The sequence below is a fragment of the Pleurodeles waltl genome, chromosome 8 (genome assembly GCF_031143425.1).
Source record: "Pleurodeles waltl isolate 20211129_DDA chromosome 8, aPleWal1.hap1.20221129, whole genome shotgun sequence".
Taxonomy (NCBI): Eukaryota; Metazoa; Chordata; class Amphibia; order Caudata; family Salamandridae; genus Pleurodeles; species Pleurodeles waltl.
The window spans coordinates 111,913,037-111,934,927 of NC_090447.1; the positions used below are offsets into that span (position 1 = coordinate 111,913,037).

General features: G+C 40.8%; 1 protein-coding gene across 11 annotated transcripts in view; it reads left to right on the top strand.

Moving 5' to 3' along the window:
• The window catches only part of GDPD5 (glycerophosphodiester phosphodiesterase domain containing 5), a 699,403-nt gene that overhangs the window by 566,254 nt on the left and 111,258 nt on the right, over positions 1-21,891 (top strand). For all 11 annotated transcript variants that reach the window (XM_069203861.1, XM_069203862.1, XM_069203858.1 and 8 more), the window contains one exon: positions 1,629-1,774. In XM_069203861.1, the coding sequence (XP_069059962.1) occupies positions 1,629-1,774 (146 nt within the window). The remainder of the gene's footprint in view (positions 1-1,628; positions 1,775-21,891) is intronic.

A 21,891-nucleotide genomic window follows, 5' to 3' on the forward strand; every position in this document is an offset into this window, starting at 1 on the left:
TACAACTGATCACTTTTCTTTCTGCACCATATATTCACTGTAGATTCTGCTTCTCACCATGCAATATGTTCTCAGAAGAGACTTGCCTTTGACTAAATAAATTGATTTTATCATCCAACCCCCCCGGCCAGTAGTTACTGACTTCCAGGCAGTAACTGAGTTAGTTATATACGACTGCTTAAATATTAACATATGTGAGCTCTACCATGTCATTTGTTATGATATCATAGCAAGGGTTTATAAAGTTTTACTACAAGTGTGAAACTGATACCTGTACATCTTTATCCAGTCACAGAACATGATAAAAGGTTGCAATAGAATTTCAGATGGTGAGCCTAGTCTTTGGCATTCCAAAGCAAGGTGCCACTAATTGCCACACGTAACAGCTAAAGTGTCACATAATGCTTGCCATCACTTCCAAGGTCGCTTCCTTCGTGGTTCTTGCCAGGCAGTGCCCCAGAACACTTGTTTCTCCATTCATTTGTGGTTTAGAGGGAGAGAGTGTTATTCTTCTGAAAATGAGTAGTCTGCGGAGATGTAGGGCTGTATATACACCATACTGAAACACTTTTAATCAGTCTAACCCAGTGGTTCCCAACCTGTGGTCCAGGGACCCTTGGGGGTCAGCGAAGCCTTCTCAGGGGGTCTGTGAATTCTTATAAAATTAAATAAACTTAACAGATTAGGTCCCCAGCTTTATGTAATGACTTAGTAGAGGGGGTCCCCGGATACCAATAATAATTCAGTAGGGGTCCCCGGGTTCCAGTAATGATAAAGTGGGGGTCCACCGAAGTCAAAAGGTTGGGAACCACTGGTCTAACCCTTAAAAAAATAATCTATTCTATTGAAATGTGCCACACGATCAGTGTGAAAGTGCAGAATCACTGATATCTATGAAATGCATCACAATGTCAGAGTTCTGTGACAATTATTAGAACACAGTCTTTTAAACACTTCTGAATGAATGGCTCATTCATGGTGTAGAAAACCACACCAACGGTTTTTATTAGGAGAATACACTTAATGGGCCTACATTTAGCCCATAGGAATGGGTATTCCCCACCGTTTAACTAGTATATCAGTTTCGAAGTATTAAACAACAATTATGTTTAAGAATGGTATTCATTTCTCTCTTATGAAGAATACTAACTGACTTTACATCATAATATAGAACGCAAAATATGTACATTATAGCAATACAAAATAAACACTAACTTGTGTATAATTATTGACCTTACCAATGTATTAACCTAAAAGAATATTGAAATCATATAAATTCCCGAATACCAACCAGAATCACTTGTCATTGTCCTACTAGTGGAATTACTGTTCTATTTCTAGTGCTAAGGCATTTGGGATAGGTTATTGATTGGGGATTTTTATGCATGAAAATATTCTGTAGTCTGCTTTTGTTTTCTTTAGAGTCACTTTTTCATTGGTTGCTTTACTTAGTTATTTTATACAGGTTCAAGCATAGTAGTTCAGTTCCCATGGAATTGTACAGGCATTAATGAGCATCATTTTTGCTGTAAATAATTTATTCTGTAAGAAAACCTTTTTTTCTTGAGTGATGTAGCTACCTGTACCATTATTATGTTGCCTAATACTATTACTTGTTTCCTCTACAGTGTTTCAAGTTTTTATTTTCATCACATATGTAGCAGTTGTAGTTGCACTTTTCCTGCTTCCTCTGACCATCTCCTCCCCTTGCATCATGGAGAAGAACGATCTGGGTCCAAGACCAAAGATCATTGGCCATCGAGGAGCCCCAATGGTAAGCATCTTCGCTTTGTTCTGATTTTCTCATAATCTAGTGTTGTAGGTTAATAAACAATATACAGATCATATTTATGATATAATGTTTGTTTTTAGAATGCTACATTTATGGCAGTCTGCCAAATGTATTAATTTACATAACAGTGTTAAAATAAGATGTTGTCTGATGTTTCTTCAATAGGCATTCTTTTCACTGTGATACGATAGAAAGCAAAAACAATTCTTTGAAAATATTGTTAGTAGTTTTAAAGAAATATAGATAATAGAGTGTGAATTTGAGCTTATTCTGGAAATATATTGGTAAACCTTACAATCTTTGTTAACTTCACAAAGTTTCCAAAAGTAAAAAAAAAATAGTGGTAAAACATCGGCTAATTATTGGTTTGTAGCAGAACAAAAACTCTGTTGAAAGAAAACCTTTTTGTGTGAAAATGTCTTATTTATTGAAGTTGAGTGATGATGAGCAGCTCTGCTAACTATGAAAAATGGCAACTTTGACACCCGCAACCAAGTTTCATATGTTTAATACTTTATTACTGACAATCTCGCTCACAGGCTTCAAACCTTTTAAATAAGAGCCAGAGTTAAAATGCCATAATGGATCCCACTTATTTGTTTTTCACATGGAACCATGAATGCGCCATTTTTAAGATATCCAAAAATGCTTTGCCCTCTGTCACACATCAATCACCAATTAAGTTGTCTCTGTTCATTTATTGTTTAACATCATCTAATGATTGCAATATTTCTGCCTGTATGTTTCTTGATTCAGTACCAAGGCACTCATCTCTAATACTTTCTGCAGCTATCTATAGCAGTGATTTCTTGCAGTGTATCTAGAAAGCAAATTGAATGGGAATTTCTGTGATTGGACTGAGAATATATACTACAACCAAATAAGAGCATAGTTGGATTTGCTAGACCTCCACTCCATTTTTCCAAGCATAACTTAAAGTAATACTTGCTTCGTATCCTAACCCCAACATCTTTGGTTTATTTGGCAACTCAACCTGCAGAGGTCTGATCTGCTAGGAAGGGGGCATTGTGGCATGCTGACATCTTAGTGGACTAACACTAGACATAAATTAAAGGCAGTGCATCAGGCTAGCCTAATTTTTTTGAAATTCAAACAATGGCCTTAAGTGTATCTCTCATCATGATTGTACCAAACTCTATGCTGTAATACAGAAACTCTTTCCCACTTGTCTTATTCTCATGTGATAATATTGGTGCCCCTGTTGTGTTCCCTGGCACGTTGTCCTATTCCATGTCTGAATTGTGTGTTGTCTTGCTCTCAGCTTCATATTGATCAGAAAGTGTTTATATCTGTTTATGATTAAAATTACTTGATTTACACTATTTTCATATTGATTACTTCACACCAAATCTGTTTAAATATCTTGTAATAGCGTCTTATTTAAGACCACGGTGGAGTCTCAATGTTTCAGATCACTCATCCAATCTCTTGTAAGAGTGGTTCTTCCATACCTGTGTACATGCATCACAAACACAACCACCAGCTGCAAAAAGATGTATATTGTAATTTGATTCCTTCGCCATAATGGAATTATGGCAGCCTTATGTCATCTGGCTGACGTTCTTCAGTAGGGAAATTCGCCAAATGCATAGATGCTAAAAAAAAAAAAAAACTCTACTGATATTAATCTTGAATTCTAATGAATTGGGTTCTCTTTGATGCATTCACACATCTGATCATATTCCAAACATTCCAAAATGTAAAACTATTTTTTGTTTATGAACAATAAACTTGCTTTAGTCAATGGTACCACCTCTGCTCTTAGGAGGCTAGTTACAGAGCCCTGAAAACTACACATTTTGAAAATTAGTAGCTGCATAGACATGCACATTCAAATTAAATACAATTTACTCTTCACTGATGTAGCCAAACTAAATGGAAAATTAACTCATAAATTGCAATAGAAAATGAAAACAACTCAGCACAGATCGTTACAAAGTAGCTCAAACACAACAAATGTATAAAGGTATTTATTTCTGGAATATTATCCAAGGCAAGTATTGGGATTGCAATAAAACTGCATTGCAATAAGTGAAACATGGGCTTCATTACATATACCGTAATTGTCATGTTCTAAATTTACACAGAAGTGGCATATTTTATTTCAAGCCTGCAGTAGATGGATACAAATGACTCATTCTAGGTACATTGTGTTACTAAAGTTATTTCTGAAAGTTTAACAGTAACCTCAGCTGTTAATGTGTTCTCTTTATAAAGCTTGTTCGTGTTTGATCTGATCCAGTTGACAGCGAAGTCACTGTGGTAATTAAGGTGTTCGTCTAAGGCCATGTGTTGTTTTGTACTGTTTAATTATCTCTGGCAAGTCAGTTATGTTTGACTGGAATTCAGAAACTCACCAACGTCTGGTTTGTTTTCACATGCCACGTGTCAGAACTCTTTTATTTTTAAATTGTTAGTATCTGAAAACATAGGAAGATCCTTCTCTTTATATAATTCCGACTTCAAGTTCTAAAGGGAAATCAGAAAACATCACAAAAAAACTATTGTTTGAAGACAAAGTTTAAGAAAGAACAGAGTGAAGTCGCCTCTTATAGTATAAAATGTTTGTGTGGAAGAAAAATTAGAAAAGGATTGGAACAAATTAGTTTAACTGTACTTTGGTTTTAATTTTGTGGGTTTAGAGTGATGCTAGACCAAGTTAATTATTTAGTTAAATGTCTGTTAATCCACAATATCCCCCCCCAAAGTCACATTGCAACACTTGATTTCTGAGTCACAAAATATATCGCTGGAAAGGTCCACAGGTTAGGAGTAGTATACTGAAGATATACCTGAGATCGAGCCTGGTGAAAATGAGGCGGCGTCCTGAGATTATGGACTCTTGGTGCCCAGCCCCTTATTACAGGGGATTGTGGGGTCCAAAGATGTACTGATTATGGTTGGTGGTCTCCCCATGAAAGGACTAGTTTTCATAGGTGGGGCTGACATTGTTGAAGAGTTGTGATCCTTAAACTCTGATGATTTTTCCTCTGTATTTCTCGCCATTGTATCTGGGCTACGAGGTAGAGTACCTTCTCCGATGTCATTTTGCAACTTGGGTATTAAATTAGTGCTCAACATTGTGAATGTAATCCTCTTGTAGGGAAGCTCTTAAAGACCAGGTATTGTGGTCTGAATTCTTATGTTTTTGTTCTTTGCATTGTGCCTTAGATTAACTCTCTGACAATTGACCTTAGATATTGTCAGAGAGCAAGTGGTTCTTCAGGAGCAGAACCCTCAAAATGCCCACCTTTGGGCAGCACCGATTCTGTAGTACAGAAGTAAACAAAAGTTCGGAGTGGCCAGTCGAGGGAAAGAGTTTTAGGGAGTTACTGCGGGGAGGGAGACCTGGAAGGAGATGGGATCCGGGTTAGACAACTCAGCGTGCCGATAACGCTCTGTAGCTGTATGAATCTCATTATACTGTCTAAGTATGAATTACTTGTGATACTTACCTGTGAATAAAAGGTTAAATGCTGTATACTGCACTGTTCCAATCAAACGTGCAGTCATTGCTCATGATGGATGCTGCACTGTTGCAATCACACATGTAGGTATTGCTCACGCTGTATACTGCACGCCTCCAATCACACATGCAGTTATTGCTCAATATTGTATTCTGCTCACAGGTCCAGTTGCTTTGCAGAGTTAGTTAACCAACCCAAACTATAAATATTGCTCAGTGTAAAGTGCTTTTGTCTTTTCAATATAGATTTAGACCAATTGGCTTAGCCTTTAATTAATTCCTGTAAACTTGATGCAGTCCCTTGTGCTTTAAACAAATATTTATAACAATAGCCAGCAGTATTCTATCATATCAAGAGCGTCTTGCTTGGTAATGTGATGAAATCCTAAGAATACATGAGTATGGCTTTGTATCATAAATGTCTTGAATCTGCCCAGAATGCGAATACAACAGATCAGCCTTTCATTCGCACTGAAATGAAGCATCTGAGCGAGTTAACACTTGTCTCATGCACCCTGTACGCAGAATGACTGCTGCCAAAAACACAACGGAATTGAGGCTTACCGTCATTCACCTAGTCTGCATGATGCAAACCCAAACCTCTCGCTTGCTCGTGCCCACGTCAGGAAGGCCAGCGGGCCGACAGGATCCTTGGAACTGCTCTGGCGTCTAACCGCTGCTTTGGAAATTGGCAATTATGAGCAGAGAGCATTGGATGGGGCTGATATTTATAAAACTAGCCACACCAAAGATGGTGACCAGGATTTACCTCTAGTCTTGCAGGGTCTCTACCTTTGCCGTACAGTCCTACAATAATAGTGTAGTGTCTGATGTCCATAGTGTTCTTCATTGTGCATATTATCCAGTCTATGCTACTGCAAAGGGTTATGATGCATATTGTCTATAGCATTGTGAAGCATTATGGAGCATGTTGTCTATGGCATTATAAAAACATATCTGGTTCTCAAACATTGCAATACCACAATACCCTATAGATTGAGCAATACAGGCAGTCAGCCGAATACCACACGTCACAGTGGACATGGCAGAGGATACCTTGACGAGAAGTCATGATAGATGGAACCCGGATGGGATCCGATGATAGGGAAACCATGAGAAACGATAACAGATATTTAGCTTTTGTTAATTTATATATATTACCATTATCCTATTCATCAAATTGCGTGCAAAATTATTTTGTTCTATTCTGATGGCATTTGTCTGCTTTAGTAGGGATGTTCTTGTGTGCATTTGTATGTGTGTACCTGTAGTGGTTGATGGCACTATCACCAAGTCCTAAATTTAACAAAGAGAAGGGGTGTGAAATGGTGTAATGGAAACAGCTGCAAATGAAACAATACTATTGAAATGAAACGTGAGGATCCAAAGTATACAGATAGGTAATGTTGGACCTGGCCCTATGAGGGGTTGCGTAGGTATGTTTGGTATGGTTATAATGCTAGTGAGAAATGCTGCTTACTGGTGTAGGTGGATTTTTTATTACCATCATAGAAATGCCACTTCTAGAAAGTGAGCATTTCTTTGTGCTTATGACTCTGGTGTTTTGCAGCTGGACTCCAATCCACATCTGGGGCAGAGTGACAGCTGGGCTTTGCCCATACTTTTCAGACAGCCTGTACACAGGCAGGGTGGAGGTATCACAGAGGTGCATCTACATTTTGAATGGTCTTTCTGGGCTGAGAGAAGGGGAGGCATTGTTAAAGGCTGTGCTTTGGCCTCACACAAAGGGGTCATTTACCCCCAACTGGTGTCTGGAGCCTGTGCTGGAGGAGAGAGGGGACACTCCTAGAACAGTTATAACTGTTTGGAACACCTTCTCCCCCACTTTGAAAGTGCTTTGCAAAACTGAGTATAAGTACAGGGGATTTTTCCCATGAGAAATACACAAGAAATATCTTGAAGAAATGGACACAGAATGCTGCTGGAGGGACTCGCCAGGAACTGCCTTGGACTGCTGCTGCTGTGGTGACCTGTGACCTGCTGGGTCACTCGGAGAAACTGCCACTGACTGCATCCCCCTTGTGCTGGCCTGTTATTGGGTCCTGCTGCCCTGCGTTTCACTGGTGTTCCCAGGGGCTGGGTGCTGGGTCCCCTGCTCCCCTGGTATTACTTGTTTTCAGCGCAAGGATAGCACTGCACCTAAAGGCTCCTGTAGTGGAGCAGAGTGCCTGTGGAGCACTTCCCTTTATTTGATTAGAGCGCTACCTTTGTCGTGCTTTGAGAGCACTTTTCTGTATCTCCCCAAGGGGAAATCACGGCCACGGCCTGGGCAGGCTGCAGTGTCACATCGTGTCCGAAACGCACTCATTGAGGTGCCCCCGGGACACGAGCAGAGGAAAAATAGAGGGAGCACATTGTTGTTGTGCCCCCGGGCGACTGGGGCGCTTTGAGGAGAGCCCCCGAGGCACAGGCAGACATCCACTTTGATGCCTTCACTGCTGCGGCCCGGGAGGGCTGGAGGAGGCTCGGGCACCACGTCGGGTGCAGGTGCATTGCCAGGGCGGGGTGGAAGCCTCATCGGAGGCCCCCGCTCCACTAGGTCCACATTTCTGTTGTGAGGCTCGCAGGCGAGTAGGAAACCTAAACAGAGGTCCCCTGTTCCCACTGAGCGCCCTCTTCTCATGTTTTGTGGATCACGGGTGGGGTGAAAGCCTCATCAGAGGCCCCCTGCTCCACCGGGCCCTATCCCCCAGTATAGCGCAAGGGGTGGCGATTGAGGCACTTGTGCCAAATAACATGCATTTCTGCTATGGTGTTAGGTGCATTCATGCTGATGTTGTTGCTGTATGCCACGAGCTTTTGCTACCGTGTCATACTATGCGCAGTCATGATAATGTCTTGGCAATGCTGATTCTGCCTTTGTGGTGATAAGTTTTGCTGAATTGCCATGTATTTTCTTATGTTCTGGTTGTGGGCATTTATGGTATGTTTACTAGGGCAAGTGCATTTGTAGTAATGTGTTTACTGTGACCGTATGTTTTTCTGGTATTATGTGCTTTTACCCTGATATGTGTATTTTGGGAATGTTTACTTGACTTCTGCTCATGTTGCAGAATAATCAGTGACCTATGTGTTCTATGTGACTACTGGTGGCTTTAGCAAGGTGATAGTACTGTGTAATGTTCTGACAACTGCTTGGGTAGCAGGGTATTACTGACATGTTGTGTTTGGTGTAATGATGGTGTGTACAATACAGATTATTTGTATATAATTTGGTGTTGTGTTTCCCTTGTGGTGGGGATAATGCGTCACATGGGACAGGCCTGACTGCTCGTGCCAAGTTACCAGGAGGGGTGAGCAGGGGTTATCATGGGTGTGTACCTCCCTCTCCATGACTAGAGCGGGGTGGGTTCTGCCTGGCTTAGGTGCATACCCTAGCCAACCAGAAACCCCATTTCTAACAGGTAACCCGATAATAATTGTTTTACCTGCACTTCCTGTGAAAGGTATATCAAATTTTGGTAGGCCTAGCAATCATTTAAGATTAGACTGTGGTAGTGACCAAGGATGCTATATTTTAGAAACATGAAGATGGTGACCAAGTGGGGTGGTACATTTTGGAAACATGACGATGGTTGCCAAGTGGGGGAAAAAGTTGTTTCTTTTCTTAGCCAAATGTTCTTACATTTTTGGCATGGACAGTAAAAAAAAAAGAAAACATCTGAGTGTGTTTTACTAGAAGTGCCAAGTAAATCATCTGCTGGTAATGTTGGTAGAGAAGTTTTACAAGAACCTGCAAGTGTGAATAATGTGAATTTGCATTTACAGAAGGCTCCTTATTTGCTGAGTCCCTTAGTGACAGGAGTGAGAGATGGGCTGACAGGGTCAAGAACGACGCAAAGGGAAGAAAGCCCTCGCGAAAAACTGTTTTAGTAATTGCCTCCTATTCTGTTAATATATGTTTGTTCCAGAAGGACTGTTGTTCGTGTGTGCTGGTGGGTGTATTTTTAAGTGGTGTTCGCTTTCTTTTCTAGTCTTCTTCCCACCTTTAACTTAATTCGAATTTTCTCTGACCTAACATCTTTGTACCTCTGTGGCCTCATTATTCTATGTTTATAATAATTTTAGGAATTGTAGTTACTCCGAGATCAGAGTCCTGCTGAATGGGCCTCTATGCACTCTCTAATAAAGTTCTCCCTTCGTGTGCTGTATGCCATTTTATCACTGGAAGTCATGTGAGATCCATATTGGTATTTTCCATCAGGCCTGTTGGAGCGAGCGTGTCCATAAAAACTTTTCAAATGATGCTAAGTCCTATGAGACACCTCCTCATTACCACCGTTTACATCTTTTTTTTTTTTTTTTTTTTTTTAAGAGTTTGGTGGACACAGTACTCAAAATGTGACAGATGCCCCGTCTGCTCTATTTATTGTGTCATTGACTATATATATATCTATATATATATAGAGCACTTATAATACCGCTTAAAGCGAATCCGCCACATTTTTTGACGGGAGTATTTGGTTTTCCAAACTCTAAATAAGGCACTTACTTTTCCAGCAATTTGAAATAGTTGGCCCGCATCCAAAAACAATCTTGCTCTGTAGACTCTTGCCGCCATTTGGAGTAAATTTCTGATATTTTTAAAAAAAATTACAGAATTTCAGAAGTACTTTTAGGGGCCCAGGACTGCTGCAAATTCTCAGACGTGCACTCAGTGTGTAAACTGTTTACCCGTAAAGAAATGCAGCGAGTGTGTAAAGGTAACCAGTAACCTTTTTTGTTTCTCTATGTGGATAGTATTTTGTCTTGAGGAGAAAACACTTCCCCTACCGTCCGAACAATTTTGGGGGTGTTACCTCCACTGTTCCACTCTGGAAAATGAGTTACCCTTGCGTTTCAAAGAGATAAATCTGCCACCACTTCTAGAGTAGGAAACTATTCATATTGTTTTTCAAATGTGTACACCATAGTGCACCCATAAAATGCTCCTATGATTCACTTGCATATAAAATCACACCTGACTGGTGCCACGTTGAGTGCTGTAGATTCATGTTTTTGTGAACCATAACATCTTTGTACTGTAAGTGACACAGTCTTCACACTGAGCCTAGGTTTTACTTTAGTGTGCATATATATCAAGTTTAATGTCTAGGTTTGCACACATGCCTAGTCTGAGAAACCAAAATTACCTAAAACATAGGTGAAGCATAACCATTCTACCATTGTATTTTTAAACTATGTGCAAATACAAACAATGTTTCCAAAGGAAAAGTATTTATTTTAGCCATTCAAATAATGTGTCAGTGCAGAATCATATTATAATACTTACAAATGTATTTTAACTAAACCTACAGTTATCCTGAGCCTCTACCGCTTGTAACTGCTTCCAGTGTGATATTGCATATGCCTCTTTGGAACTTGCTGGTAATTTTACAAAGGATTTGTTACTTTACCATGCATGAAACGTTCCTTAAGTCATGTCATAAAAACATTCATCACATCATGCCTTTAATTTTCCTCTACTCACCCCCAACTTCATATATGAATACTTTCTCTCATCCACCTTAAGAAATAATTGTTTTTATTTTTGTTAGTTCTCAAGTTACTATAAGTCATGTACCACAAAATACTAACATCTATTAACTAATGGATATCAACAAATAAAATGGCATATTAATTCCCAGACTGCATTAAATGTATGTGTTCTGTTCATAGGCTTAATCTATGTGTAATATGATGTAGTTTAGAGGGATGCCAGCTTGTGGATTAAGGGCCTGATTCAGATCTTGGTGAAGGGAAATACTCCGTCACAACGTGACGGATATTCCGTCTTCTGTATTACGATCCTATTATATCCTATGGCGATCGTAATACGGCTGACTGATCTCCGTCACGTTTGTGACGCAGTATTCCATCCGCCAAGATCTAAATCAGGCCCTAAATCTTTCAAATTAGACAATCCGTTTTTATGTCTGGATACATATGCTTTGGCTATTTAGCAGACATTGGCCCTCATTACAACCCTGGCGGTCTTGGACCGCCAGGGTTGTTGTGGCGGATTTCACCACCAGCAGGCTGGCGGTGAAATCCCTAGTATTCTGACCGCAGTGAAAGCGCCGCGGTCGCACTGCCAGGACCGGCGGTTTCCCGCCACATTGGTCCCAGCGGTTTCAATCCCCCAGGGCAGCGCTGCCCAGGGGATTACGAGTCCCCCCTACCGCCAGCCTTTTCCTGATGGTTTGAACCGCCAGGAAAAGGCTGGTGGTACGGGGAGTCTGCTGTGCAGACAGTGAAAAGTGCGACGGGTGCAACTGCACCCGTCGCACGGCTGCAACACCGCCGGCTCAATTTGGAGCCAGCTCCTGTGTTGCGGCCGAGATCCCCGCTGGGCCGGCGGGCGGAAACCAGGTTTCCGCCCGCCGGCCCAGCGGGGATCTCCTGATGGCCGCGGCGGGAGTGCAGCTGCATTGGCGGCCGCCCGGCGGTCGCAATGAGGGCCATTGTGTTACACATTCTTCAACATATACATATATGGGTTGTCTGGTCATGACCACAGAAGTACTACATTCTCACCGAATGTTATTGTCTGTTATCTTTTGGGCTCCAATCAAGTGCATGCACTGCATTGTATGAAGGACCTTTTTATATGTAAAAAGTCACCACACAGGTGTGTGTCATGCATGCGTATAAAGCAATCCCTTTTTTGATTTTTTTTTTTTTTTTTCACTGCAACAACACTAAATGTTTGACCAGTCTCTACTTACTTTAATACGTCCATGTTCCAGGGTAGCAGCAAACACATTTAGAGGAACACAAGCCATCACACTCTGACCAAAGAGACTAAAGGGAATGAAAGTGGAACCAGTGGAAAGCAATGGGTGGTCTGTAAGCCCCCTGTGTGTCTATGCGTGACATGACACAGTGCATACTTTGTCTCAGCAATTATTTTCTGGAGCAGTTCTTTCACACTGTTTGATTCTGGTGTTTGGGTTTGTTTCTGGAAATAGTAGTCCCTTTCTGTGCACCAAGAAGACTCTCCACCTATCGCCTAGAAGACCTGCTCTTGACAGAAAACCCCTCCAGTAACCTGTCAGTCAGAGCCTATCTCTTCAGTACCACCCCAACATTCTTGAAAGACCTGAATGGTAGCTGTTTGGACACAAAGAGTAGGAGCAGATAGACCCCAGGAAAACCCCTGTTGTAGAAGCCACAGACTCACTCTGGGATCAATGACAAGATCTGTACTTCTTAGAATTACAACAAGAAATGAATGGACACCAATTATGACTATGGGCCTAATTAGGAGTTCAGTGGAAGGGAACACCCGTCCATCAAACTTCTGACGGGAAAGTTTCCACCAGACTGGTTACCTCCCCGCCAGACCCATTAAGACTTTCCCGCTAAGCTGACTGTGCCCTGACCTGAGAGACTTTCTAAAGTTGCCACCCAACCAACTCCAGAGGCATCTGTTCTGAGAATGGCAGGATCAGAATGAACTAAGTAAACATCCCTTGACAGTTTTCTGGGAATCATCCACCACTGTAGTTCTCTACCCATCTTTGCTGTAAGGGAAATTGGATATTCTAGTAGGAGAGACATGAAGTTCAAGTGCTTCAGAATGTGTCTTCATAAAATGCCTAGATGCAGTTTCCAGCCAAACCTTGGAGTAAGTCAAGCACCATATATGGCCAGCTACTGCTACTGCAACACACTTCCACCGAAAGCATTGGAGACCGGGAATAACATTCACACTAAATAAAATACAGGAACATATGTTACTTAAAATAAAATAAATTATATTATTTCAATTAAAATTTTTAAAATATTTTCAATGTTAGAGTTTTTTTAAATAAAATGTTTTATTGTATTTTATATTTTTCAAAACATTAAAATATATTCTAATGTAATTGAAATGAAATGATAACTTAAGTAAAGAATATTAACATAAAAACGTAACTTTTAACCAGGCTTGTAATGCGTTCAGTACACCGAGGTGGAGGAGTAAACATACTTAATCTAAATATATATTAAAAATCAATATAAAATATTGATTTAAAATACAAATAAATAGAATGTAAAATATATAAGCCGTTGAGTGTTTTTAATGTGACAGCCCTAAGTGAATTGTAAAAAACATTTTGTAGCACAGTTTAATATTTTTACCTATTACTTTCCACATAAAGGTCTGTGCCCAGTGAGAGATATGCACAAACAGGCAGAAAGTTACTTTTAGTAACTTCATGGTCATAAAGTTGGTCATAATGCTTTCCACTCCCTCATTTCAGGGAGTGGTGACTTGTAAAGCGAATGGCTTTATAAGGTAAGGGTTCATGCGGAGATCCCCACAAGTGGAGATTTTTATCTACACCCAGGTGTAGCTCTAATCTTGGATGGAATTCACTGTTTCTGTGCATAGATCTCCACCCAGATTAGATGTGTGCATGTCCACCCCATAGAATGAGGGAGTTAAGGCTCGTAACGCTGATTTTGTGACCATAAAGTCACTTTTAGTAACATTACAACTGTGTGTGGAGCACGTTGCTGCTGTAGGGGTGGAGTTGTCTTTAGAACAAGTGATAGAGAAGTACAAGAAAATTCATTTTACATTGGAAAAAAAGAAAATTAATGTCGTTCAAAAAGAGTAAAACATGTCTCCTTATCACCTATTCATCTTGGAGTACTGCAATAACAAGTGAACAAGGGATAGCACACCTGTGATAATGTGAAGCTATTTTTACGTCAAGTGTTCCAATTTTTAATGCTTAAATTATTTTAAATTTCATTAAAAATAATTTTAATTTTACCTCCTCCACCTCTCATAACATCACTTCTGTTGAATGTCTTACAATCGTGGATCCAAATTATGTATTATTATGCTTGCTGTTTAAGAGTTTAAAAAGTCAGTCATCATTAAAAGTACATTTTATTAAAATGTTATTATGTATATTAAAAAATAAATATATATCAATAGAATGAATTAAATTACAGTTTAATTATAACATTAATTAAATTTAGTTAATATTTTTCCTTGTTCTTCCATGCTTTCAGTGCTGGTGGTTGACCACGTATGGTGCTTAACTTGCCCCAGGGTTGAGTCGCAGTACGTTTAAGCCTGTTTTGCCAGTGTTACTGCTGGTGTGTACTTTGTGAAGGGGGATTGTCTTACTCTTTTGTGGGTGTTTTTTTTTTTTTTTATGTGCCTTCCTAAACCCCTCATTTAATTTCATAAACGCCACCCATTTTGTATTTATTATTCCACATTTTCCCACCGCTCCCTCTTAGCTGTCCCACATTCACTACTAACACCAACACATCTGTTTGTGGAGATTTCCTACAGAAACATTTGGAGGGGAGAGGTAGAGATCTCTAGCACAGGGGTTTGTGAGCTGCAAAATGGCTTTTGTGAATAGGGTGGCGGTCTCCTCATGTGTGCTGTGAATTCTGTCCATCAGGAAATCTCTGCCTAGTTTTACATGGAGACTCAACGTTTGGGAGAACTTCCCATGCAAATTTACCTTTGTGGAGAAAGTCCATTGATCCGAATGATAAATTATACTGAGTTTACCGCACCTGGTGTACGTTTGGTCCAATTTCCTCCAAGTACTTTTTAGAAGGTCACTCTTACCGAAGTATGCTTGGGGGAATTGTGAAGAAAATAAAAGCCATGTGAAGTTTGGTTCAGAAAAAAATCAAACTCTGCATGTTGTGCGTGTTATGTTCCCTTATTAGGGTCAAGTTAGGTAACTGTAGCAAAACTAGTTATTTACTGCCCCAAATAAGTTCTGGACACCTGGAAGTCTGATTTTCCCGGGTGTGATAAATATTGCAGACCCCTCCTGGGCCCACCTGATAATGTGCACATATTATATTTGAAGCCATAGTGTCAGCCGAGTGCAAGCTTTGTGAGAGGATAAATACGTCCTTTATAGAGCAGAGCATAATGTTTCTGGAAGGACATTATAAGAAGGGAGCTATTCACTTTGCAGACTCCCGCAGAGCTTATTTTTGTACCTTTCCATCCTTACTGAGCTAGACTTCGAGGGCAGCCACATCACAATGGGCATTTACAGCGAGTGGGTGTACCAGGAAAAGCAAGAATTAACCACTGATGTTGTGCTTGTAAAGGGCACCTACCCGGCTGCATAGAAAAGAGCACTCCTTTTCAATGGTATCTAAATCTCAGCACGTTCAGAGCCAAATCACAGCCTTCTCACTTTGCTTATTTATTTATTTGTTTGTTTATCCTGGCATGCATAGTTCAGTTCTGTGTGGAGCACCTCTGGGGGGCAGAAGTCTCTGCTCTGTCATGCTGTTCCACCTCTCTGCCTCCATAAACTATTTATCAGTGTTTACTTTATAAATAATGCGGGTATTCTTATATGTTATTTTGGGGCAGTCTCGCATCATTTTCCGCATAAGATGCATGCAGGCGTGAATTCGCTTGCAATGGCACATGGTAATAGATCACATGTTAAATATGAGGTTAAACCAGGTATGATCATAACCTTGTAGGAGGTCAACGCTGGTTGTCGATGGTCGTTTTATATTACATTTGGATGCCAAAAGTACTAAGATCCAGAAATGTCTTCTTTTTTTTTTGTAAATTTGCTTCATGCAGGTGTGTTATTTGAGCAGGGGATTAGATGGTTTTAAATGTATAAATATAAAAATGGCATTTGTGCAAAAAATAAAGAATGGAGCTGCCAGGGTGGTCTGGCTAATAGCAGTGCATCCACAAACTACAAAGGGATGCAGTACATTAGCACACCTCCCATTCCAACTTTGCATTACCCTTGTGGTAGAGCTAGTGTATTTCACACCCATATGAGGTTGCTGCTTATTTTTGAGTGCTTGCCATTCCTACTCTGACGCCCTCTCTATGTATGTACTGTTTTTATCCCTCCGCCCACTCCCTCTTTGGGGGGTGTGAAGTAGTAAAATAAATATTTGTGGATGCTGAAAAATTAGGAGGAACACCCCCCTTAAGTAATGATACACCACATAGCCAATAGCATGAAGTGTTGGGTAATACTCCTCTGGGTAGAGCCAAAGCCCACTTTATGTGTATTTAAAAAAAATGGTAATAATAGGTCTTCCAGACCACTCTGATCTTAGGCCATACCTAGAAATGGAATCAAAAATGTTGTTGAAATTAAGGCAAACTCCAGGCTGTATTAGGTTGCCTATTCCTTCATTTCATTGTGCATTGACTCGAATCAGGACAAAATGAGATGTATTTTTTAAGTACCGTATTTATCGGCGTATAACACGCACTTTTTCTCCCTGAAAATAGGGGGCAAATGATGTGTGCGTGTTATACGCCGATATAATGTTAAGGTTTTTTTTTCTGAAATGTCCTCTTAAAATGAGGTGCGTGTTATACGCCGGTGCGTGTTATACGCCGATAAATACGGTATACATTCAGTGCAATTTGTGGGCTGGCTTGATCATTTATGGTATTCCCTCACGTGGACTGAAACCCACACACTAGTCACTATATAGTAAAAGAGTTTGCCTCGTTCTATCAGTGTTTCTTCTCTTTTCAGTGGGAAGACCGTGCAGCCAATCTCACAAGAGCCCCTCCCTCTCTATTGCCAAAGGGCATGTTGGCAAGAAAGTGACATCTTGAAGCCTTATTACTTCATTCATTCAATGAGTGGGCAATTTCCTGCATCTGACTTCTCTTTCTGCTGTGTACCTCTTACGATAAGCAACTTGTGGCCTGATTTAGAGTTGGGGGGGGGGGATCCAGGGGTGGGTGTTACTCTGTCACAAACACAATATCCTATGGAAATCGTAATACAGCGGACGGGATATCTGTCACATTTGTGATGGAGTAACCCGTCTGCCTACCTCTAAATAAGCCCTAAGAATTCAAGTGTCACATTGTGCCCCTAGATTTCTAGATCAGTCAGAGGCCTGTGATATATTCTGGCCTTGTTTACACCCAGATTCTTACACACATTGGAATGTGGACTTACAAGGTGTGTGCTTATCTGTCTGCATACATTCATTTTTGGTCATTTGAGACTGTCCAATGCTGTCTCATATAATTTATTTTCAGACTGGGCTAGCCCATTTCCAGCTACCCTTCCTCAGTAGATGAAAGGCAGCAAAGCATGTGTGTCCATCCGTGATCCTTTACGCAGATCCCAGTACAAGCGGACAGGACAGTTACCATAGCTGTTACTGTGCCCTATCAACGTTGACAAATACATTTCGAGGAACTACATCTCACATGAGGCTGATAGCCACTGGACACAGTAGCCAAGAAGAATATAATACTAATCCTGCCTGACACAGACATAAATCAAGAGATTTGAAAGTAAGCAAATCTCAGATCTGCACGATTTGTTTGCAATATGAAGCAATGAAATGACACGGGGTGACAATTTGGGGTTAATTCTTAGAAAAAAAACTGTGATTCTTCAAAAGTAATTAAAGGACTACTGAATAACAGAGTACCATAACTTTTGAGTGATCTTTCTGTTAAGAGTGAAGAAATTATTTTAATGTTTGATGAAAACGTTGTTAGTGCATCTGAAAAGTATCTGGTATTCTGAATCAGCTTAGTGAAAAGCAAATCATTACACAACTAGATATCCCTGTTGAGAAGCACCAGTCTAACTCATTATGCCGTATACTGCACAACTTCGAGGGGGTTCCCAAAAATTATCTTTCCAACCATTTTAGAACCCAGAACCACGTGGCCTAAAATTGTACTTGGTCCAAAAACTGTTGGTGCTCAGCTGCACGCCTAGCTATCTGTCCAAGAGCTCCCAGCTATATTGACCTTCACAATAATAGAGGTTACTTTCCCAGCGTGCACTAATAAGCCAGAAAGAAATGATGTATGACCAGACTGGTCCATGCACCAGGATCTACAATGTGTAACAACCTGTCTTGACACTAACATGAGATAAAACTCGTGTTCTGAAGAGGTCTGAACTTACCTTTCTTCTGATCTACGTATCACTAATGAAAGTACATTAGTCCTGGACTTTCCAGGAAGCTTCCTGGAAGAATCAAGGAGTATCAAGTCTACCAGACCCTCTTCAGCACCATGATGGTTAGAGATTGACCAGCTTTGTTTCAACTGAGGCTATTCCATCATATCCATTGTGATTACTTGGAGTACCAGCAGCTTCCAGGAGTGTCTTGGCTATTTTTGAGATATTCTTATACACCTACCTTCCCTTTCGAATCTCCTTAAATGCTTCAAGGCAGCTCCTAGCTGACTGAGGGGCTTGGAATACACTAAAATAAATCATGTATGTGCTCATTTACAGTTAATTATTGTCCTGATACTCACACGCAGACACTCAGCGGGGTGTTTCAGCATCTTTTCTTTCAAACATTCATACTGTGTTTGAATCGGTGTATGTCATGTAACATTAAGAACAGGCAATCGACAGCTGTCAAGTGAGTACACAGGGGACAAAGACAGTTCTGCAAAGAATAAAAAAAAAATCATATATAGTAAGGTGCAGAAAACAGTTAAATATGTGTCTGAAAAATCTAACAAAATTACCTTGCAGCTGTATATTGATTCTCAAAATATAAAGACTCATTGGCAGCTCTCGGCTGTAGCAAAGTGAGGTAGAAGGATCTTGCAACTTAGCCTGACCTTGGTTTCCAACCGAGGGTGTCTTTGTCGAGAGTAGGACTTCCTGCTTGAGGACCATGATTCAGTTCAAGAGTGTAACCAGCTCTTTCCGATGGTCTTTGGCAGGCACCTGAGTACTGATGCCTAGTTACATAGGACTAGGGCGCTACAATAGAAGTGTACAATTGGGCCATCATGGAAGTAAGTCACAGTTGCAAAACTGTGTGAAAAGAAAGCAAAATGTATCACTTTATGATTTGTGCTACTGAATATCGACACCAACCATTTAACAGCATACTAACATCAAGAACCGAAAACCAAGGGACAAACATTGAAAGGTAATTACATATAGGTAAGTTTAGATTTACTATTCCTAACTCCAGGTATACATACCTTGAAAATATATGTACAGCTTAGGTACCTATATGTGGAGTTAGATTTCGAAAATCTAGAGATACTTACCATGTCGATATTTTATTTTCGATCATCTGTCCTCTGGATTGTGTCCCAAGGATGTTGTTGTTTGATGTTTAAGGGGCACATCCAATTGTGGAATACAAATCAGTGGAACCTAGTTGAAGAAAGTGATGCATGTAATTAACTATCAAATCATATGACTACCAGTCCAATGCAAAGGTGGAGTTTACAGACAGAAAAGTGAGAAAATACAAGATGGAGAACATGTGATTGAAAAAGATAAAGCAGGTTGTTCGCCAGAGGCAGTACTTGAGTGCAATGCCTACAAAGAGAGAACAGTCCTCAATGTTATGTGAGAATATATGTTGGGACCAATGTCCGCAATTGCAGTACCATTGCAGAGATGTACATTTAGTCAGCCAGAAGTCTGAGGTTCAGTAATTGGTATTGGGTTTCTTCTGCAGTGTTTGTTTGACTGTATTCAAGTGAAATAACCAGTCACTCGTGCATGTTGGTGAAAATCCACATGCGAGTGTAGCTAACAGTGGGCAACATTTGAGTTTACCTGTGGCTCAGGGGGTTTGCAGTCACCCTTGGACTTAGGGTGTCGGTAAATCATGTAATTTACCCAGTTGGTGACAGGGAACATATCGCTGAGGGTGCATGGAGAGTTGATGCTCCCCAGTAAGTTATCGGATCCCTCCAGACAACAGGCAAATGTTCAATTAAGTTATGGAAATTCCAATGGAAATTCTAATGTCCCCTAGTGTATGAAGAGGGTATATTTATCCTCGAGAGGAAAGTTAACTAAGTAGGGCTTATTGTTTTTGACTTCCTACGATATTTATGTAAATGTTTTGTGTTTTAATAACTTTGTGCAACAGTCTTGCACCTTTTGATGCTTGGCTGCTCTAACTCAAAGCTAGGACATATACTAGCTAGAAGAAGAGTGGTGGCAAATATTGTGGGGCATATTTATACTCCGTTTGCGCCGAAATTGCGTGGTTTTTTTTGACGCAATTTCGACGCAAAACTAACTCCGTATTTATACTTTGGCGTTAGACGCGTCTAGCGCCAAAGTCCATGGAGTTTGCGTCATTTTTTTGCGTGGACACCTACTTTGCGTTAATTATATGCAAGGTAGGTGTTCCCGTCTAAAAAATCGACTCCGAGGCATGTGCGTGGGATTTATACTCCCGGGCAAAAATCACGCCCGGGAGTGGGCGGGTCAAAAAAAATGACGTACGGCCGCTTTTGCGCCTGCAAAAGGCAGGCGTTAAGGGACCTGTGGGCTCTGAAGGAGCCCAGAGGTGCCCCCCCATGCCCCCAGGGACACCCCCTGTCCCCCATGCCCACCCCAGGAGGACACCCAAGGCTGGAGGGACCCATCCCAGGGACATTAAGGTAAGTTCAGGTAAGTGTTTTTAAAAAAAAAAAATTGTGGCATGGGGGGCCTGATTTGTGCCCCCCTACTTGCCACTATGCCCAATGACCATGCCCAGGGGACAGAAGTCCCCTGGGCATGGCCATTGGGCAAGGGGGCATGACTCCTGTCTTTGCTAAGACAGGAGTAATTTCTATGGGGGTTGGGAGTGAAAAAAAATGGCGCAAATCGGGTTGAGGCGAAAAAATTGCCTCAACCTGACTTGCCCCATTTCTTGACGCCCAAGCTCCATACCCCCCTACGCCGGCGCTGCCTGGTGTATGTCGTTTTTTTTTAACGCACACCAGACGGCGCCGGCGGCTAACGCTGGCTAACGTCATTCAATAAATACGGCGCCCGCATGGCGCTTCAGAATGGCGTTAGCCGGCGCTAATTTTTTTGACGCAAAACTGCGTTGGCGCAGTTTTGCGTCAAAAAGTATAAATATGGGCCTGTATGCTTTGTTTTCTCAACGAAGCAGTAATCGCAGTGTGCCTTCTCCCTCAAGTGTGGGGACTTATGGGACATTACACTGCCCACCAGTGGATTAATAACTTGCAGACATTGTAACATATTTGTGAGAAGTATGTTATTGCTCATAAGCACCTAACACATTTTGTGTGAAAGGATGTCCTAACTAGTCCTAATGAAGCCTTTTGCAGATGGTTACTGTAATTTTGTGTGAGGGGATGTCCTAACTAGTCCTAATGAAGCCTTTTGCAGATGGTTACTGTAATTTTGTGTGAGAGGATGTCCTAACTAGTCCTAATGAAGCCTTTTGCAGATGGTTACTGTAATTTTGTGTGAGAGGATGTCCTAACTAGTCCTAATGAAGCCTTTTGCAGATGGTTACTGTAATGCAGTGAGACAGCAGGGTCTTCCTTCTTATAGCACTGGGACTACATCTGTGTTACCTCTTGTTTCTGCATTTCTCATAAGTAAAACGAATGCATCACTAGAGAGAAATTTGCCTCTCATTGCTCAGTGTGGTTATTAAGCTACGCTCTGATGCAACCTACTCACATTTCATACATTTAGAAATGTATCGTGTAATGTTTCATTACAGAAGAGTAGTTGAAATGAATGAAATTGAGAGTGGTAATGATCTTTAATTGAATGACTCAGCTACAGCTCAGAAGCCTGTCTTCTTTGTAATGGTAGATTTTTATCATAGCTAGCCATGTTCCCTGCTTAGTTTAGTA